This window comes from Nilaparvata lugens, chromosome X (genome assembly GCF_014356525.2).
Source record: "Nilaparvata lugens isolate BPH chromosome X, ASM1435652v1, whole genome shotgun sequence".
NCBI classification, from domain to species: domain Eukaryota; kingdom Metazoa; phylum Arthropoda; class Insecta; order Hemiptera; family Delphacidae; genus Nilaparvata; species Nilaparvata lugens.
Window position 1 is genome coordinate 11,721,318 of NC_052518.1, and position 18,994 is coordinate 11,740,311.

Here is an 18,994-nt window from a genome sequence, read left to right on the forward strand (position 1 = left end):
TTCCCTGTCCTCACTCACTAGTATTGTATTATCAAGTAGGTAGGTATACTAAGTTATATTATAATACCAGAGACTATTTTGATTTAATTGATTTCCATTGTGATGTGCTAGGTATCCATAAGAATAGGGTATTAGTGGATTAGTGATTTTGGTGTTTTGTTTTATGTTTTTGTCACTTTCTAAGATCAAAAGAAACTTTTTCAAAATGAAATTCATATGAAAATCACAGTTTTTCGTCATTGGAGACTGTGGTTATATCGGCGAAGTAGAACATCCTACAGGATATCCCACAATCCAAGCCATTCGCTAACAACAGGATGAGAATGGTTAAAGAATCTCCTTAGAGGAATAATAATAGATACATTCTATATTTTCATAATACCCAGTATGTCAATAGCTTCAAGTTCCAATGAGAGATCATAAGAGTAAATCACGCTAACAAATCTCCCAAGTGATATAAAAGTCATATCATTCAGAAAGACTTCAATACAGAGAGTTTTCATGGTATTCGAAGGGGAAAATTCATGGACAAATTTGTAAATTTATTATTTGGATGATGCCCACATGAGGTTTTAGCCATTATTTGATCATTGTTTATTTATGTTTCATCTGTCAACCTCAGTGAAATTCCACATGTAATCTAGAAAGATTATAACTTAGTGTAAACAATTTCTGATCGGTGTGTGATTTGGACCTATGCTGTCATGATCACCACATAGCGACATTTACTTCGAACTTACAGCATTGGTCTAATGGGAAGCAATTATGTTATCAAGAAGGTATGTTGACATTCCAGAGTGAAAATGGAATAGGTGAAGTAGTTTCAACCATGAGCACAGTTTTTGAAGATGAAAACCACGATTTTCCGTGTTTTATTTAGTTTTACACAAGTAAAACTTGTGTGCTTTGAAGCAGCCTTTACGCAAGCCTTTATCTTCAAGCCTTTATATCCAGCAACTGTGTTATTCCCAATTACAATATAGAAACGTCCCCCATTATTTTTCTCTCTTTTTGTAAAGTAGAGTCACAAGTTTCATAAATTGAGAAGTTTGCAATATCAGAATGTCAAGACTGTTTACTTCATATAAATTGAATAAAATTAACGAGAAAACACAAATCTTTGTAAAGATATGTCAGAGTTAATGACGTACAATCATTTGGGAATGATATTCAGTATCTTATCTTATCAATCTCAATTTACAAGTTAAGAGACAAGCCGGTAAAAAATATAATATGCAAATTCAGAATACATGAATTCTAATTTGATATTCATTAGATCTAAAAGAGTTGCAAAAACTTTATGTATGAGTTTTTTAACTAGTAGTTGTATTTTAATGAATGACGGTTTGTATGCGGCTTTGATTATAATTATTATTGAATGTAATTTATTGTGAAATGTATTAAAAATACAACTCCAAAATGTATTGGACTGAATGTATTAAACTGAACCAATTCAATTGAAACTAATCGAATATTGCTCTCAAACATCAATATTAGTTGAATGTTTGTGATTGCTTGAATTCTCTCTCATCTCATTTTCGGTTTATTCCCAGTTACATGTTGATGACAAAAATATTCTTTTAATATCTTTCAATCCTTTTCCAAAAAAAAACGAAAAATATTTGTTGAAACTCCGTCAATTCATGTATTCAAATTTCACATCACAATATTATATTATCGAAAATTCAAATCTTATCCAATTTTCATTTTTCGATTACTCTGTAAAATCCATTGAACTATTTCATTCTAATTTTAGTGCATATTAATTTTTATTATAAAGCATGTTGTATATTATATGGGAATAGACCGATATTTCCTTTTCATAAATATATGATTGTATTTCTCTATCACTTCGTTGATCGTATTTGATTGAATATCATCGATATTATTATCTTTTATGAAACATTTGATTCTCTGTCACGTCTGTAACTTATTAGACTATCAAATGTTTTCCTGAAGATAATCATAACAAAATATTTTATGAAACATTTGGTTCTCTGTCACGTCTGTAACTTATTAGACTATCAAATGTTTCCCTGAAGATAATCATAACAAAATCTTTGAACAAATATTTGACAAAATATATGATCAAATTGATATAATATTATATATCGTAATAATAATGATTATCTCTGTTTAATGGGGCTCAAGACAATAGTCGTCCGATTGGTTGAGCTTGCTTGAGACAAACGATTACATTTCATTAAGGATGTGAAGAAATGCATGAGGTTTGCTCTCATTGTTCGAAAGGGGTTTACTGGTGGTAGGAAAGGCAAACTGGTGTTGATTCGAGCCCTGCAAACAAACCTGTGTCGGAGAAGGGCGACCAAAAATTATGGTAAAGTGAACGTTACCACCCTTCCGATGTCCGCTGCTCGGAACATGACTTCCTCCCACTAACGACCACCGTTTCGTTCCCATCCTGCCGTAGATAATCTAATTAAAAACAAAATATTCCACACGTGATCTAAGACCAACCACTGAATTGATTAAATGCGATGTTCGTACCCGTCCCCCTAGGAGATGTACGATTTTCCTTCTATAGAACTTAACAGTCCAATAGGAGATTTCCAATTTTCCTTCTATAGTACTCACCAGTCCAATAGGAGATTTCCAATTTTCCTTCTATAGTACTTAACAGTCCAATAGGAAATTTCTAATTTTCACTTTTTGTGTAGTTGAGAAGTTGATATTGTGGTAATTATTCATATTGAATGAAAAAGACTAAGAAATTGTCAAAAAACCACTGATTCATTAATAATTAGAAAGACTGGTTTCGGTTATTACACCATTGTCAATCTCTGATAAACTAAAACTAAATACAAACTAAAAACTAGTATTTCTGCTGCTCTTGTATTTAGTTTTAGTTTATCAGAGATTGACAATGGTGTTATAACCGAAACCGGTCTTTCTAACTATCAATAAATCAGTGGTTTTTTGACAATTTCTTAGTCTATTTCATTCAATATTTCTAATTTTCCTTCTATAGTACTCAGCAGTCCAATAGGAGATGTCCAATTTCCTTTCTATAGTACTTAAAATTCCAATAGGAGGTGTCCCATTTCACTTCTATAGTACTAAGCAATCCTATAGAAGATGTCCAATTTTCCTCCTATACTCAGCAGTCCAATAGGAGATTTCCAATTTTCCTTCAATAGTACTTGGTAGTCCAATGAGAGATGTTCGATTTCCCTCCCATAGTACTTGACATTTCTAACAGTACTAAGTTCTTACTGAATGATACCTATACCTCGAGCTTGATAAACTTTGGAACCAACGTGACTCTATCTTCAAGCTTGTCTTTGATTTTGTTCCTTGTAACAGTTTTGTATTCATGAACTCACATTCTCTACTTTTCTCAAAGATTATTTCAATGAATAACTAAAATATTGGTTGGTTTGATCATTTTTCATAAATATATCTTGAAGAAATTGAATTATTCATTAAAAAAAAACAATGGTTAATCTTTGTGTTCTACCGTCGTTTTTGAATCTCAATTGAAATCAAAGTGTATTATTTTAATCAGTCATGGCGTACTTCTTTTTGAAACATTTAGGGGCTCTATTAAGAACATATATATTAACATATAGATCAACGTTCTTTAATAATAATGGAGGAGTAACAGTTGGATGAGATAAAAAACTCCAATACCCAATTAATCCACATTCACACAAAATCGATTAATCATTCAGCTTCATAATATACATTTCAATAGCAGCTGATGCAGATTTATGGATAGATTATTAGAGTGTATACAATAATTATCAATTCGAAGCTCTCAATTATTATACTTATTCTGTATATTGCATTGACGATTTATTATTTTATTATATGAGGCTCATTTACATCTTTATCATTTCAATAGCAGTTTGTTTGAAATCCTCATGATATAATCAAATCACTGTAATTATATATTTTGATTTCAAATGTATATTCATTGCTTCAATAACAATGAGTTGATTTTTCTTGTGAAACATGTGAAGCATGTAGTAGATAGTTTGATCTTGTGAGACGGACTCCTCAAAGTCAATCCGTCACATATAGATGTGAATTCAACGGAGTTTGGTGTTGAAATAAAATCGATTATCAAGTTTGGTATTATTTTTTCAATTTTCCAATCTATCTGAAGTTATTCTAACAAAATTATGACGAATGACTAAAATGAGATGTACTTGATTTCATTCTGTCGCAACTGCATCCTACAATAACGGTAGCCTCTCATAGCTACAGCCTGTTATAGGGACAGATGTCAGGGTTTCGTAGCTCCGCACTTAAAATAGATAAGCTAGCTTTGAGGAGGAGTGAGGAGGTGCAAGGAGGAGGAGGGGGAAGAGAGAGAGGAAGTATGTCCGCCTCTGGATCGATCTAAATCGGTGAGTGCTGAACTTTTAAATCGGAGAGCCGGCTTAAAAGTTTTTTTTACCACCGCTGTTTAAAAATCCTCCTCACAATTTCTAGGTAGAGGTTTATCCGAAGCGTTTGTAGATAAATTCAATCCAGACGATAGTAGGTTTTGCAGAGTTCTTGCTGAAAATCAACGGTAAATCAATATGTAAATGAATTTTAGAAATAAAAATGGATTGTCAAAATGAAAAAATAAATCTCCCCACACAGGCTAGGGCGTTTTTGTTTTATTCATTCATATTTTAAATCATTACATTTCTGTAAATTTCTATGTTTCGATGATGAGATACAGATTTTCCTGTTATTGTGCTGTTCTTTGGATGAATAAAATCCTTTTCATTTCAAATAGTCATTAATTTGAATGGATAATAAAGTGGTAATCATGTTTCCGTTAAACATGTCTCCGTTTATGTTCGAATATTTTATGAGTGTTACATTGATACGTAGAGTTGACTGAACAGAATATTCTTTGGGTGTGCGTGGAGTGTTACATTGATACATTTAAAAAATGATACGTAGAGTTGACTGAACAGAATATTCCTTGGGTATGCGTGTGACCTTTTTCGATAGAATTGAGAAGTTTGTTCTTCCATGAACTACAAAGTACTGTGGAAACTCCACCCTTGTAAATTGAAAATTGATAAATTTTTTATTCCATGAGCTATAAATTATTATAGATACTCCACCCTAGTATATTGAAAATGATAAATTTGTTCATCCATTACTTTAGAAAGTCCATCTTAGTAAATCAAAAATTGTTTAATTCAACTCCAGCTTCAAAGGACTACCAATTTCTTCAAGCCTATTGGACGCTCCCCCCCTAAATTATGAATGAATTTCAAGGACGCAGTATCCCAGTATCCGGCCAAAACCCCCCATGGGCACCTCTCAATAAAAAATACAATTATCAATGAGCTTCTAAGAAAATTAAAATTATAATTTTCCGATGTGACAAAGTTGCTTCAAGAGAATAGTGTGACAAGGGGGGATGCAATGAGAATTGGGTTGTGTTAATGTGGGGAGGGCTAGATATCTCTATTGTCCCTATCTTTCTCAGTACTGCAATCTCTCTCACTCTCTCTCCATACTGACACCCTTTATCTCTCTCGCTCCTTAATCTAAATCGAGTTAGCCTATCTCACTCACTCACACGATTTCTCTCACTAACTCGAAATCTCTCATCCTTTCTCTCTCCATTGCACTGTGCAGTGGTTGAGTTGTAAGTCAGTGCAGTATAGAAGAGTTACTAGAGGCGCCATCTACTGTGATGTATGGCGCGGCATACGCTGTGTCCTATTATTATGTATGAACAGCTAGGCCTGCTAGGCTGGAGCACATTCTGCCTCTCTTGCCAATACAGAAGTCTGCACATTTCCGCACAAGTAATAACTTGCTGTTTGATAAAAATCATCCGTTCACAAGCCACATAAAAGTCGGACGAGGAGTAATGGATTTCGCCTCACAAACACGGCTACTAGGCTTACTATTTTTTCACTTCACTTCAAACTGTCAGAAATAGCCGAATGGGAAGCGTTGGTATCATCTATAGGGAACGCTGACAGACCAAATTAAATCTCAGTAAAGGTCTCAAGTCTTGGGGTTGGAAGACTGAGCAGAAATAACAACAATTCTTGTTATTATTTTCATTTCCTGAAATTAATAGATGTTTTGACGCTCAGTATTGAGGGGAATAGGGCAGGGGAATAGTTAATAGCTATGTTATGTTGTTCTATACTGGTCAAATGTTTGTAGCATTGAAAACAAGAGATCATTAAAGCCTACAAATTATACATACAATGTACTTAAAAATCAATATTTCACAGCGAAGTAGCCTGCAATATGAGTATAGGAATGACTACAATATGAGAACAGGGAAACATTGAAGCCAACAAATAATACTTGAGAACAGTTCAATTTTAATGACTCTGAATACAGAGTATCAACGTAAGTTCAAGGGAAATGAGTAAACCTAATAAAGTGTGCTCCATATGGATGAGATCTAGTTGGTTATTGGAAACTAAAAATGTATCTTTCATGGTGGTTTGACTTTTGAGCGAAGTGACTTTGTTAAGGCTGTGCAAAGGCTAAAAATAAACATTATACTCGTGATATTTTTCAAAGTATTTCTTTTTAGCTATCATTATATCATTAAGCTATCAAAATGAAAAAGTTTTCTCAGGAAAACATTTTTTCCGATCATTACTTTTTGAGATATGAGCGCCTAAAGTTTAAATTTTTGGAACAGAACATTTCAAACTCGGTAAGGGATAAATCCATGAGATTTAGGGGATAGATTCTTCATGGTTTTGTCGATCTAGTAAAACCAAAATGTTTCGTAAATATCAATTTTTAAGATAGTTATTCAATTATTTACTAAAAATAACAAAAATAACTTTTAGTTGAGTAATTTTTGGTAAATTGAATAACTTTTTCAAAAATGTTATATTTCAGAAAATTTTTGTTTTACTAGATCAACAATACCATGAAGAATCCATCCTCTGAATCGCATGGATTTATTAATTTGAAATGTTCTGTCCCAAAACTTCAAACTTCATGTGCTCAAATCTCAAAAAGTAGTGATTGGAAAAATGTTTTCCTGAGAGAACTTTTTTATTTTGATAGCTTGATGATATACAAATCGAAAAACTTTGAAAAATATCACGAGTAGAAAGTTTATTTTTAGCCTTCGCACAGCCTTAATTCCTGAGTTCCTGAATTGGTTATTCCTAAGTTAATTTCTGAATTGAAGAACAGAGAAGAAACTACAATTGATCTACGAAAGTAATACCGTAGGGTCACGGTATCAGCGAAACAAATAGCTTTTTGAGGAATCAGTTATCAATTGAGAGTGAATTGAATTTCATTATTAACAGTATTGATTCCTATGAGCTCTATGTCCATATCTGTTCATATCCATATGTGACGACATAAAGACTCCGATGGCCTCAAATTGGTTTGGGTAGTTTCTAATAAAATTTGGAATAAGTTGATAAGGTATCTCTATCCATTTTATTCATGACACATGACAGTTTGAATATTTAAACATGAAGTTTGAAACTTCATGGAGTTTGAAGCTTCCATACAAAAACTGCTCTTTTCCCAGAAACATTCATGAATGGTTGTCCACTGTGACATTAGTCATAGGGCAGCAGATTATAGATACAGAAGAAAATTACTCTCACGTTCTCTTTCTCTCTCACTCAGCTTTTTCCTGGATGCTATTAATACCTCACGTTTTAGAATCGTATATACTCCACAAAGTCTGAACGTCTGATCACCCAAAATAAACTACCTGCTGGAAATGCAAGACATCCCAACACATTGTTACTTCTTACAAGACATTGTTCATATTGTTCTACTTGAGTTGATTGATTATTGGCAGTAAATGTTATTTAATGTGGTACAATAGTCTCTACCTATCGAACATGCTTGTTTCCTTGATAACTGATCAATTAGTCAACTATCCAATGAATTTCTGCTCTGTTGTACAGGGAAAGAATGAAAATTAATGAAAACAATATAAAAACTTTTAGTACCCTTTGACATGCTACTGGTCGAAACTAGTCGTTAGAATATTTTAAAGTTTTTAATAAAAGGGTACTGAAAGTTTGTATATAGTTTTTATTAATTTGAATAAAGTAGCCCATATGAGTGAAGTGATTCAAGGGAAAGAATAATAAGTCTTATGAGAGTGAATGTACAGTGGTTAAATGAAAATGTGTGAACAGCCCCATAAGATACAATGTTTTTTTTCTACCCGGCAGAGCAGAAATTCATTGGTAGTACTACTTCAGTTCATTTCTGAACGTAAACTTTAATAATCCATTCTGTTTGAAATCCCTCTCTGGAATGCTTGTATCTGATTATTGTACAGATTTGTAGTAATATGATCATATCTCAATAAATATGTAGTAATATTCCTATACCAATGCCTACTGGTATATACAATTCGTATAATGAAGTGTATCATTTTAACAGTTCAGAAGAATAAAATATATTCACAACTTCGTGCAACAGATTCGCAAAACTTATTCTCACGATAATAATAATAATAATAATATCGAGTGACCTGGCTGGCTCAGGTCTGGTGTCAGAGTTTTCAGGTCGCAACTGATCAATTTCAGGGCCTCTGACATGACCTAACGACTGCTTTTTAGGCAGCCGGGACCGACGGCTTAACGTGTCCATCCTAAACACGGGAGTGGCCCGATATAAATATCTTGCCCGGGCCGGGATTTGAACCCGGGCCTCTGAATCATCCAGCCAGCCAGTCATTCTCACGATGATCACATGCTACAGATTGGCAAAACTTATTCTCACGATGATACGATTTGTTTTCAAAACTTCTTAGGGCCAAAAGATATAGTGGAGTGGTGGAGTTAGATGGAACCTGAGAAGGTATCTGAGAGAATGAAATATAATGAATGTATCTGAATGCCCCGTCTTCCTTCTAACATAGAGAAAAAATACAGTTAAATTACTTGTCTATGAATCTTATAAATCTTACTAAATCTTGCATTGTTTGTCTCTTCTACTACATTCCACCCAACTTTTGCCATTCCTCTATGATCTGACACATTTTTCAAATAAATGCATTCAATCGATTGATCTTTCATTGTCAAGGAACTTAAAAATGTTACAAACAACGTCATTTCCTACAATATCTTATACAAAGACAGACAATACAATATTAGTAGCAGTGAAAATAATACAATGTAATAATTGCAGACGCCTAACACCATTAACAATATATCACAGTGAGCTTTGGTTAGCCAAAAAAACACTTTTCAACTCTCTCAGCAACCTACGCCTCTCCACTATGTTTTGATTCTTACACCTGGGATATCAAGCGTTGTATCCAAAGATTTCTAGAATTGATTGGAAATAATTGGAGAAAACCTGGGCTTTACGAGGTAACATTGCAACTTTTCGTATAATTATGTTGTATTAGGCTCAACTCACACTTACGCGACTCAGGTCGAGAAGAGATTCGACTCTAGTCGAGGGCATGTGTTTTCAAATGGTGACACTCAGACCAGTCGATTCTAGTCTCCGCGACTGTCATCATTTTGGAAACACATGTTCTCGACTAGAGTCGAGTCTCTTCTCGACCTGAGTCGCATAAGTGTGAGTTCAGCCTTATTCTGTGCTTTCGTGCAAGCATTGTTAGCGATCTAGCCTCGGAGCTACACAACTACGCCCACCCATCCATCAGTGACACCTCGACCACGTTGCAAGTGGTAGCTCTCCAGATGACACGGATGCTACTTCTATAGAGAGATTCATCACAAAATGTCAGCATTCCCAATGAATATCATCAATGCTTCTCATCTAACTGATGCAGTGAATCTGGGCAATTTCGACCTTGTCAAAGACACACAGTTAATGACTTGGCGCTATGAATTCATTTATACGAAATTGAAAAAACCTGTTCAATAATCATTTCCTCCGTTGCAAAACCGGTTCGTCGATAATAAAATAACAGAAAAGCTGCGATCGGTGCAAGTTGGGTCTGATCGTTTGTTGAGGTAAGGGATCGCATCACAAGATAACAGCCAACGCTCGATTATATAATTATCACGCTGTTCTCATTTCATATGGAGAATGGAGAGGTGTTGTGTGCAGTGAGTATAGAATACTGACTGGTTGTCTATGGAATGGTCTTCATGAAGACGACAAATGCAATGCAAATACCACATACATTTTCCTCATCTCCAGCAAATCGCTGAATAAATTTGAGGCTTGATAATAATATAGAAACTATAGAGATTGATGAAGACGCCAGTTCCATTTTCCTCATAGTTATAGCAATCTGATAAATATAGTTTGAGGAGTATACTTACCATTATACGTAATTGTACATATTAGAGAAGTTAATAGTTGAATTACATAGAATCACTGGTACCCTATTTATTTTCTTTTAGACACGGCTTGTTACGCCATTATTAAATTATTTGATTTGTAATTGAACTTTTAAGTAGCCCTTTTGGAATAAGTGAAAACTTATAGCTGCTCCATGGCAGATGGATGAAGACAGTTGAAGATAAAAACGTACTATCGTGTGGGGCTATACAGATGAAACAAACTTAATAGTAAAAATCGATTGGAGATGATAGTTACAAGTTACAAGTAAAAACTCATTATTATATTGAGGGAAAACTGTCGATCTAGATCTGAACAGTTTCAATGTAAGTACTGTATTTTGAAAAATTCTCTTTGAAACAACTTTCAAACCATTACAAACTCGATCGTCGAGTCCTTCTCAATAATAACTGTATTATCTTAGCGGAAATATTTCAATTCATGGAATTATGATAAAGCGTAGATTAGGTACTGTCTTCTCTTCATCCAGTTTCTCATTGATCATCTCTTATAAGCTACCAGTGATTTCATAATCACAATGATTTTTACAGATCTCTTATCTTCTGTATAGTGCACTTGAGCTAGTTAACCTCAATTCATTCCAGAATACATATTTGTATCCAATACTGCTTCTACATGGATTTGGAATAGCATACTATTAAGTTAGTTGATACAGACATTACAAGACTTGATTATTTCCTCAATTCCAATGTCCTTAATTTTCTCGATTTTGAGGTTGATCAATTTTTTTTTAAATAGGGTAATTTAAAGTTAAAAGTTCATTATCATCACTGTCTGGTGTATAAACCGCTATAGCTGGATGTTTTAATTATCCACTGCAAGTGGCTTTCGTAATAATAGGCCAATGGTAGACGTCCACCTTGATAGATCACCCATCTACCAACCATAACGCATGGCCTACCAATAAATAATACTTCGACAATGCCACAATGGTGTAACAATAAAACCGGTATCTTTGAATTTTATTAAATTTTGGTTTGAATCAATTCTGCAACTCCAGCGGCAAATACCATCTAAAATTAAATAGTTCAAAGCTGATTTAATTATTATAGTCTTCTTCAAATTCAATCCTAGAACTACAAAATGGAAGACCATCTACACAGTTGAATTGCAAGTATATCGACGTGATATTATATAACTCTTGCTCTCCCTCCTTGTAATCTCTGTTCTCCTGAGCTTTCAATAGATGTTGGATTTTCAAGATGAAATGTCTATAGTTGATTCTTGTGCTTTCAATGAAATACGTGACAATCACTTCTACAATTAATTCCATACTTTGTACTATCTTCTCGTTCTTCTTCGACTTTGTGTTCGTTCTTCTTCGTCATTCGTTTCGGATGTTTGCGACCAATACAATTTTACAATGAACGGGAACATAATTATTATTGTGGAGTGGATTTCATTTTAAAAATTAAGTGTTATTGGGAGCGTTTATTGAATTCTGTGCAGTTGACTATCTTGACTTCGATCTGATAGATTATCATGAAGCCTCTCAATGAAATACGCCTCCAATCAATTGCATAACTGCACCACCTCTAATTCCAGTAATGCGCTCCGCTAGTGTTAATCACACACCGTTTATTTATGAACGAGCATCTTGGAGGGCTTTTTCAATGAAAGCCAGTAGGAGGCAGACATGAACTTGCTCGGACCTCGGTCTGACATTGAGGCTGGAGCAGACAAGATGTAAATCAGTCTGTAATCGTGCGTGGCTGCCAAGGGACCAACGTAAGCCCACTGGGTTAGTGAGACTTGGCTCCAGTCGCTCCGCGCACTAGACTCTGCCAAAATCCCCCTCACACTCTCTTTCTCTCTTGGCTGCTTTACTTGGCCAATATCATCATCATCCTGATGCAGCAGTACACGTGATCCCCTGCTAAAACAGATGGACATGGCATCGTTTCATTCTTTCCAATTCTTGACTAACCCTGATTGCGAAGTTTATTGACCTGGCAATGGTCCGCTCGAAAAAACTTGTGCATGATGTCATCATACAACAGCTGTTCCTGAAGAAATGGAAAACACTCTTGGACCTAGGTCAAAATTCCACTCACTCCAAGTAAATCTTTCGGTTTTTGCTAGAATTATTGAATGAATCGTATTACTATTCCCACGTCAATGAATATACACTCGACACAACAAACCAAATTATATTCTTTTCGAAACCAATAGAGGATATTTCCTTACTACCAATAGGTAAATGCTATTATTATTTATGTGTCAATGGATGTGCTCGATACATATTCTGTTTTGTGGTTGCTATTCTGAGCTCTATGAGTTCCAGTTGGTGCACAATATACTTGGTTGCTCAATATTTTAGAGGATTATTACCTGAAACTATAGTGAGGTCCACGTTATAATGGCAGTATGTAATTTGCAATGGTGTTGCTATCCTTGTCTATCATTCAACAAAGCAGATCTCTTTCACGCATTGCGATGTTGCCACATCGTTTATCAACAATGTATAAATTCAACTAATTGATAAAATATTTTATCTCAATCATGGAAATTGATTATAACATCTTTAAAAAATATATTTTCTTGACAAATAAAATATGATTAACTATTTTCAACAATAATGAACAGTTAAATTAGTATCAGCTTTTTGGGTTGCAAGGCTGAGATCTGGCAACCCTTTTCTCCTATCTTCCTACACTGCCATTATAACTTGGACCTCACTATAGCCCTGCCTCAAAGAAAATAGAAAAGGGCACTAGTAACTCTATGTAATAAAAATATTCAATATACTCACAATATACTCTTATAGTTAGAATTACACTAACTTCAATGCAATAGGGCGATCTTTCTGGTTTTTCAAGAAGTATTGTATAAGAGTATTCCTCTTATTTGAAGCCATTCTGTAGTCTTGGGTACTTCTGAAAACATAACAATAGGTAATCACCACTCTAACCACCACTAACAAATCACCACTAACAAATATATCAGGAATGTTGTTTATGAACCTGTAGGTGAAAGCTTAAATGATCAGAGTTTGTGATGAAATTCATAATAATAAAATTTTCAGTTGATAGTGAAGTTAGTGACTGAGATTATATTTGAGTAAAAAATAGAACATGAATGCAGTTTATGACATACACTACAATCGTGAAATTCCAAATAAAGAATATTATGAATTTAATAGTGTTTTGTAATCAGGTATGTCCCAATGATAGATATTCTAAATCGGCTGTGGAAAAAATCGACTGCTGATTAAATTACTGATATATTTGCCATTGCTCTTCACATCATTCTAGAGTATCTAACACTAATTATACTTCATGGCTCTTCTTCACGAAAGATCTCGATTCTTAAACTTAGGTGGAAAACCTTCAATTTTATTATGTAAACCAATAATTTTAGTAGCCCTACAGGAAGACCCCATTTACCGGCTGAAATTCTATGTTTAATTTCTTAAAGCAGACGACAAATCCTCAGAGAATTCCAATTCTAATTCCAAATCAGTTGTTTATTTATGTGTATTTTTACTCCACTATTGTTTTGTGATCGTTTGGCTCATTCTAATAGCAAGGACATTGGCCTTAATGAAGTAGTATTTCTCTCACCCTGAAATCATATTGGCTCAGAAAGATCTCGTATGAAATAGTAGCCAAATGGATACCAGCCAAAATGATAGATTTTGGACCAGCTCTATGAAATAATTGATCATGTATGACGAGTCCACTGTCAAACAACTTGAGATATAGTACATACAAAGATTGTTCGATAAATGAAGGTCATATCATTCAAAACCTCATTTAACACTTGATTCTTCTTCCCTTCAAAGAATTATAACTAGCTGTTACAACATTTTTCCCCATTTTATACGTTGTTTATGAAGTGTAGAACAGGATATCTCTTAGGCCCTTACAAATTAAAATCGGTCAGCTGTTGCAAACTTATTCAACATGACTTTGATTTGATGTCACTGACTTTTCAGTGCTTACGAGAATTGGAATGAATATAGATCACTAATAAACTGAGTTCACCTTCCCTAGTTCACTCTATAGTATAGTGAAGCTACATTTACACCAAAGTTATTAAGAAGATGTTAATAACTTAATCCTTATAGATTCTATTAGATTGAACATAACTTATCATACACATGATGAATATATGTGTTTGTCATGTTCCGTTCAATCCAATAGAGTCTATAAGGATTTAGCTATTAACATTTTGTTAATAACTGTGTTGTAAACGCAGCTTGAGTAGCTTAGTCAATCATCCACATAAGCTTGTTTATATATTTGAATCATCCCATCAGTAAGTATTGTTCATTAACAAAATATGCTTCTCACATTTTTACCAAACTATCTATTTGTTCTGTATTCAATGATTTAAATTTCTCTCGTGACATAGTTTTCGCGTCTACTACAAACTTTGCATGATAAAATAAGTTGCATGTACGAATTATATTGGTTTCAATGGGAAATTTACAAACTTAAACATATTATTTGCTTCTCTCAACTATATTAGGTGGATGAAGAAAACTAAAATGTTTGAATGAAACAAAACTTTCAAGTGATTCAAGTCCATGAACAGCATGGTTTGTAAAAGTGGACGAAAGGTTTCTCTTTATGAAATAAATATATGTGGAGTACGGTAGTCAAGTAGCTTGAAGCTTGATTCACAGATACGAGTGATAGTGAACAGTGAAAATACAGAGTGACACAGAATAACGGGAACTTATAAAAACGCCATAAAACATTAGTGGGAAGGGCAAAAATGATTTTATTCAAAATAATGTGAACTTCAAGACTTGCCATTTGAGAATTATCAATAAATCTATCACTTTTTGACAATTATTTCTTTAAAATGGCTTCCTCCTGAACGAATACACTCTTGAAATCCGTGTTGCCGATTCCTCATTGATCACTGCAACATCTGCGTTTCCTGGTCCACCTGCGATTTGTGGTGCTATCTCAAATCAAACGTTCCCACAACTTGACCAATAACTGTGGTTGAATCATAACAGACAATTCAAAATGAAATTAACAAAATCCCAGCTGAAATGTTGCAGCAATCGTTCAGGAATCTCAACACAGATTTCAAGAGTGTATTCGTGCAGGAGGAAGCCATCCTTAAGAAGTAATTGTCAAAAAGTGATAGATATTATTAATAATTCTCAAAAGGCAAGTCTTGTACTTTACATTAGTTTGAATAAAATCATTTTTGCCCTTCCCACTAATGTTTAATGGCGTTTTTATAAGTTCCCGTTATTCTGTGTCATTCTGTATAATCTCCATGAGTTATGATTGTACTATTCCACTCAGCCCAGCTGATTAAGTATGTATTATCCCATTTGAACTTGAGCGAATTATATTTTCACTGTTTACTGATAGTGACATTTGGGAATCCATCTTAATGATGTCACCTCCTCAAACTTCAAGCATCACGTACTTTTTTCAAATTATAAAGTTTTTTGAATTATCAAATTTTGCTGTGGAATTCCGTCTAGTACTTAATTCAAACGATCGCGTGAACTATGTACCGTCTTCTATACTATGAAGTGAACCTATAAACAGAATAACCTATACACAGAAGTAAACATATAACATTCAAAAGTTTGAAGAGGGTCTCTAACCCCATTCCTTATACAAAAATCCTTACAGTAGTATCAGCTAAGAGTAATCACCTGAAGCTGTAGCACCAAGCTTATCATTCTCCCAATAACCCACGCACAAGCCTGACGCTTATGTGAGCATCACCCTCACAGAAGAAGTAGATTGATTGAAAAGATACAAAAGTTGACACAGGTCATTTGAGGACTCTCGTCTTCCAAACTATTGAGTAACGAAAGGGTGTTTTATATTCTCTCTTTTTGTGCCTCAATTCCTATTTCCCAGGACTGCAAGGATTGAGCTCGTTGAACCCTATGATTGGAGTATAACTCAAGAGGACAAACTAGTCATATGAATGCAGTGTTTTTATGTGTTTGGACCAAGTCTCGTAGAGGAGATACAAACTGGAAGGCTATTTGTATGAGGAATAGGGTTGGAGTGAACCAAGCAATAGGAGATACATCGTGGAGATCAACATCTATAAATAGATGGGAATGAACACTATAAGGGCGTATGTAGAGTGTCCCCCAGGAAAAGGGAATACTAAATCTGAAACGCTGGCCTTATTGAAGTATCTAGAAAGAATTGTCCTTCTTATTGGGTAGTGGGCCTTTTCCTCCCCACCCACTAAATTTGTCTCTTGTATTCAATCTTGAGCTGTTGCAAAATCATTCATCTATGATGAAAAGTTGATGTGTCCTCTGCCAAGAAAGATTCACTAAACAATCACCAACATAAATAATAGCTGGAAATAAAATTAAAATGAATATCCACAGAGATCTGGATAAGTAATCAGAGATTAATTCATTCTTTATTCATTTATACAATAATTACATTATCAAAATGATATGGAGAGGAAAAATAAGGTAACCTTGTGCTATTCCTCTTCCAAATTTAGATAACACATAATCCGAAATAGGTTAAGTCTTGTAGTTCTTCAATTCACAAAATTTTCAGTCCTCAAGTATTTTCACGAAGTAGATTTTTAAACTCAGATGCTTCAAAACTAAACATAGAAGAAATATTTTACATCATTATAAGTAAAATAGGAAATATTCGCATATTAAAAATATGATTTTGAAGAATTACCGAAAAGATTAGTCATCATTAGTAGAAGATCGACAGAAAACAGATGATAAATATGAATGATTTAGGTATTTTAAACTTTAATTACAACTGCAGAGTCATTTATGAATATGCTGATAAAATACGTTGAGTATCAATCCCCAAATTGTAAGACTGCAATTATTATAAAGTGAATGAAATTCTAAAAAAACAATAATCTCTTCAGAAAGCATAGGCCAATAAGTCTCCTAGTTGAAGTTATTTCAGTAATATTTATCAAATATAACTACTACTTCTCATCAGCTAATAGATCTTCACTTATTGACATAATATCTTCTGATTAAAAAACAACCGACTCAAGATTGTCACTAAAAGAATTTAACAATATTAAGACATTCTTTGGATCAATCAATGTATTGTATATCTTATTATATTGAAGCTTCATAATAGATATATACAACTTCATTTCACTGCAATACAGAAAGTCATTTTAATGTCTCATGTATTTAGTATTCATAGTAGTATAGAGAGATTTAGTGTTAATAATGCTATAAGATTAGTTCAGTTGATCTAACAAAGTTGAGCTCTGCTATTGGCTGAGACAAGGATGACACTCCCACAGTAATTTGAATACTGTTGTCACCGTTCACTGTGTGGACGCCTACCGCCGCCTATTGTGGTCGTATTTTACCTCGACCAATGGCAGAGCTCTACCTTTATAGGTCTACAATGTTCAATTGTAAGGAATCATGTCTACTAAATTTCCTGCTGCTGAATGTCTCAGTCTATTAGATTACAATGGATCATTTATAGTGAAACAAGCAGAATTTATTTCTCAAAAATGTTTCAATAAATAAGTAAGTCATCCAGTTTAGTCATTTCGTAGATTATTGATAACTACCGCAACACAAACATGAATCTCTATATTACTACACAGGAAGTCATATTTATTTCTATCTCAACAAGAAGTTAATGATAGTTATAGATTGCAAAATTACTACTTTCATAATTTATTATAATGAGTAATATTGCTTTGAGGTTGCAAACTATTATTACTTCAAAATATCCCTATAAACACTATAAATATAAGTTAACTAGGAAACACTGATTTCACTTATCCATATATTGACTTGAATTCATTACAAAATACTACTTACCCACTCCTTGGTGCTACAGCTCATGCAGATCCTTGACCTCCTTCAAAAAGCCTCTCCATTCGTCTCCATTGGCAGGCTCACGTCTCCATCCCCTCCGACATCCAGTTTATTCCGGTCCCATTCTGAGGCTTTTTCAGTTTTCGTTACAATACTTCTTCACAGGAAAAGAGGGTTAGTTTTGCGCACAACCCCCTTCCTGGAGGACCAGGGTCGTTTGTAAAAAGTCGCCATCTCCTAGGCACTAGCTATCACTGCCGCTCTCACAGTGTGCCGACTCTGGATTTGATTCGGGTTAACTCCTTAGGCTTTTCCGCCCTCTCCACCGTTCGGATTTCTCCTCATCCGCCTTGGAGGATGAGGGTTTTCACCTTGTAACCCTAGGCAGGGGCCCTTACAGGGTGCTACTACCATCCGGAGCCAGATGGACCCTGGTTTTTTCAAGAGGTGTATCTCCTCCCGCAGTGGCTGCTTCATGGAAAGATGCATCCACCGCTTGCTAGGGTACCTCGGGATTGCCACACCCGTAACTTCCATAATGAAAGTTCCCTGAGGGGAAAATCTGATTACAAAATCTCATAAGATATTCTGGAATTTTGAAGTAGATCTTGCTATATATTCATCTTTTCTGATCATATATTTTTCTGTTTGTTTTCAGGATGAGTTTCATCCATTCATCGAGGCTCTGCTTCCACACGTGAAAGCCTTCTCTTACACGTGGTTCAATCTGCAAGCAGCAAAAAGGAAGTTCTTCAAAAAACACGAGAAGCGCATGTCAAACGACGAAGAAAGGCACTGCAAGGAAGAGCTCATGGTGAGTTTAACTATTTTCTCTTGTTTGATTTATTGCATGCATTCAAAACTTTCATCGGATGTATTCCCCTCTATGTATTTTGTGAATTTGAAATTGAAGTTCAGTTAATAGCTTCA

General features: G+C 34.5%; 1 protein-coding gene across 11 annotated transcripts in view; it reads left to right on the top strand.

Annotated features, from left to right (window-relative positions):
- LOC111044890 (nuclear factor 1 X-type) overlaps positions 1–18,994 on the top strand; it is a 300,946-nt gene that overhangs the window by 140,465 nt on the left and 141,487 nt on the right. For all 11 annotated transcript variants that reach the window (XM_022330149.2, XM_039442406.1, XM_022330148.2 and 8 more), the window contains one exon: positions 18,723–18,878. In XM_022330149.2, the coding sequence (XP_022185841.1) occupies positions 18,723–18,878 (156 nt within the window). The remainder of the gene's footprint in view (positions 1–18,722; positions 18,879–18,994) is intronic.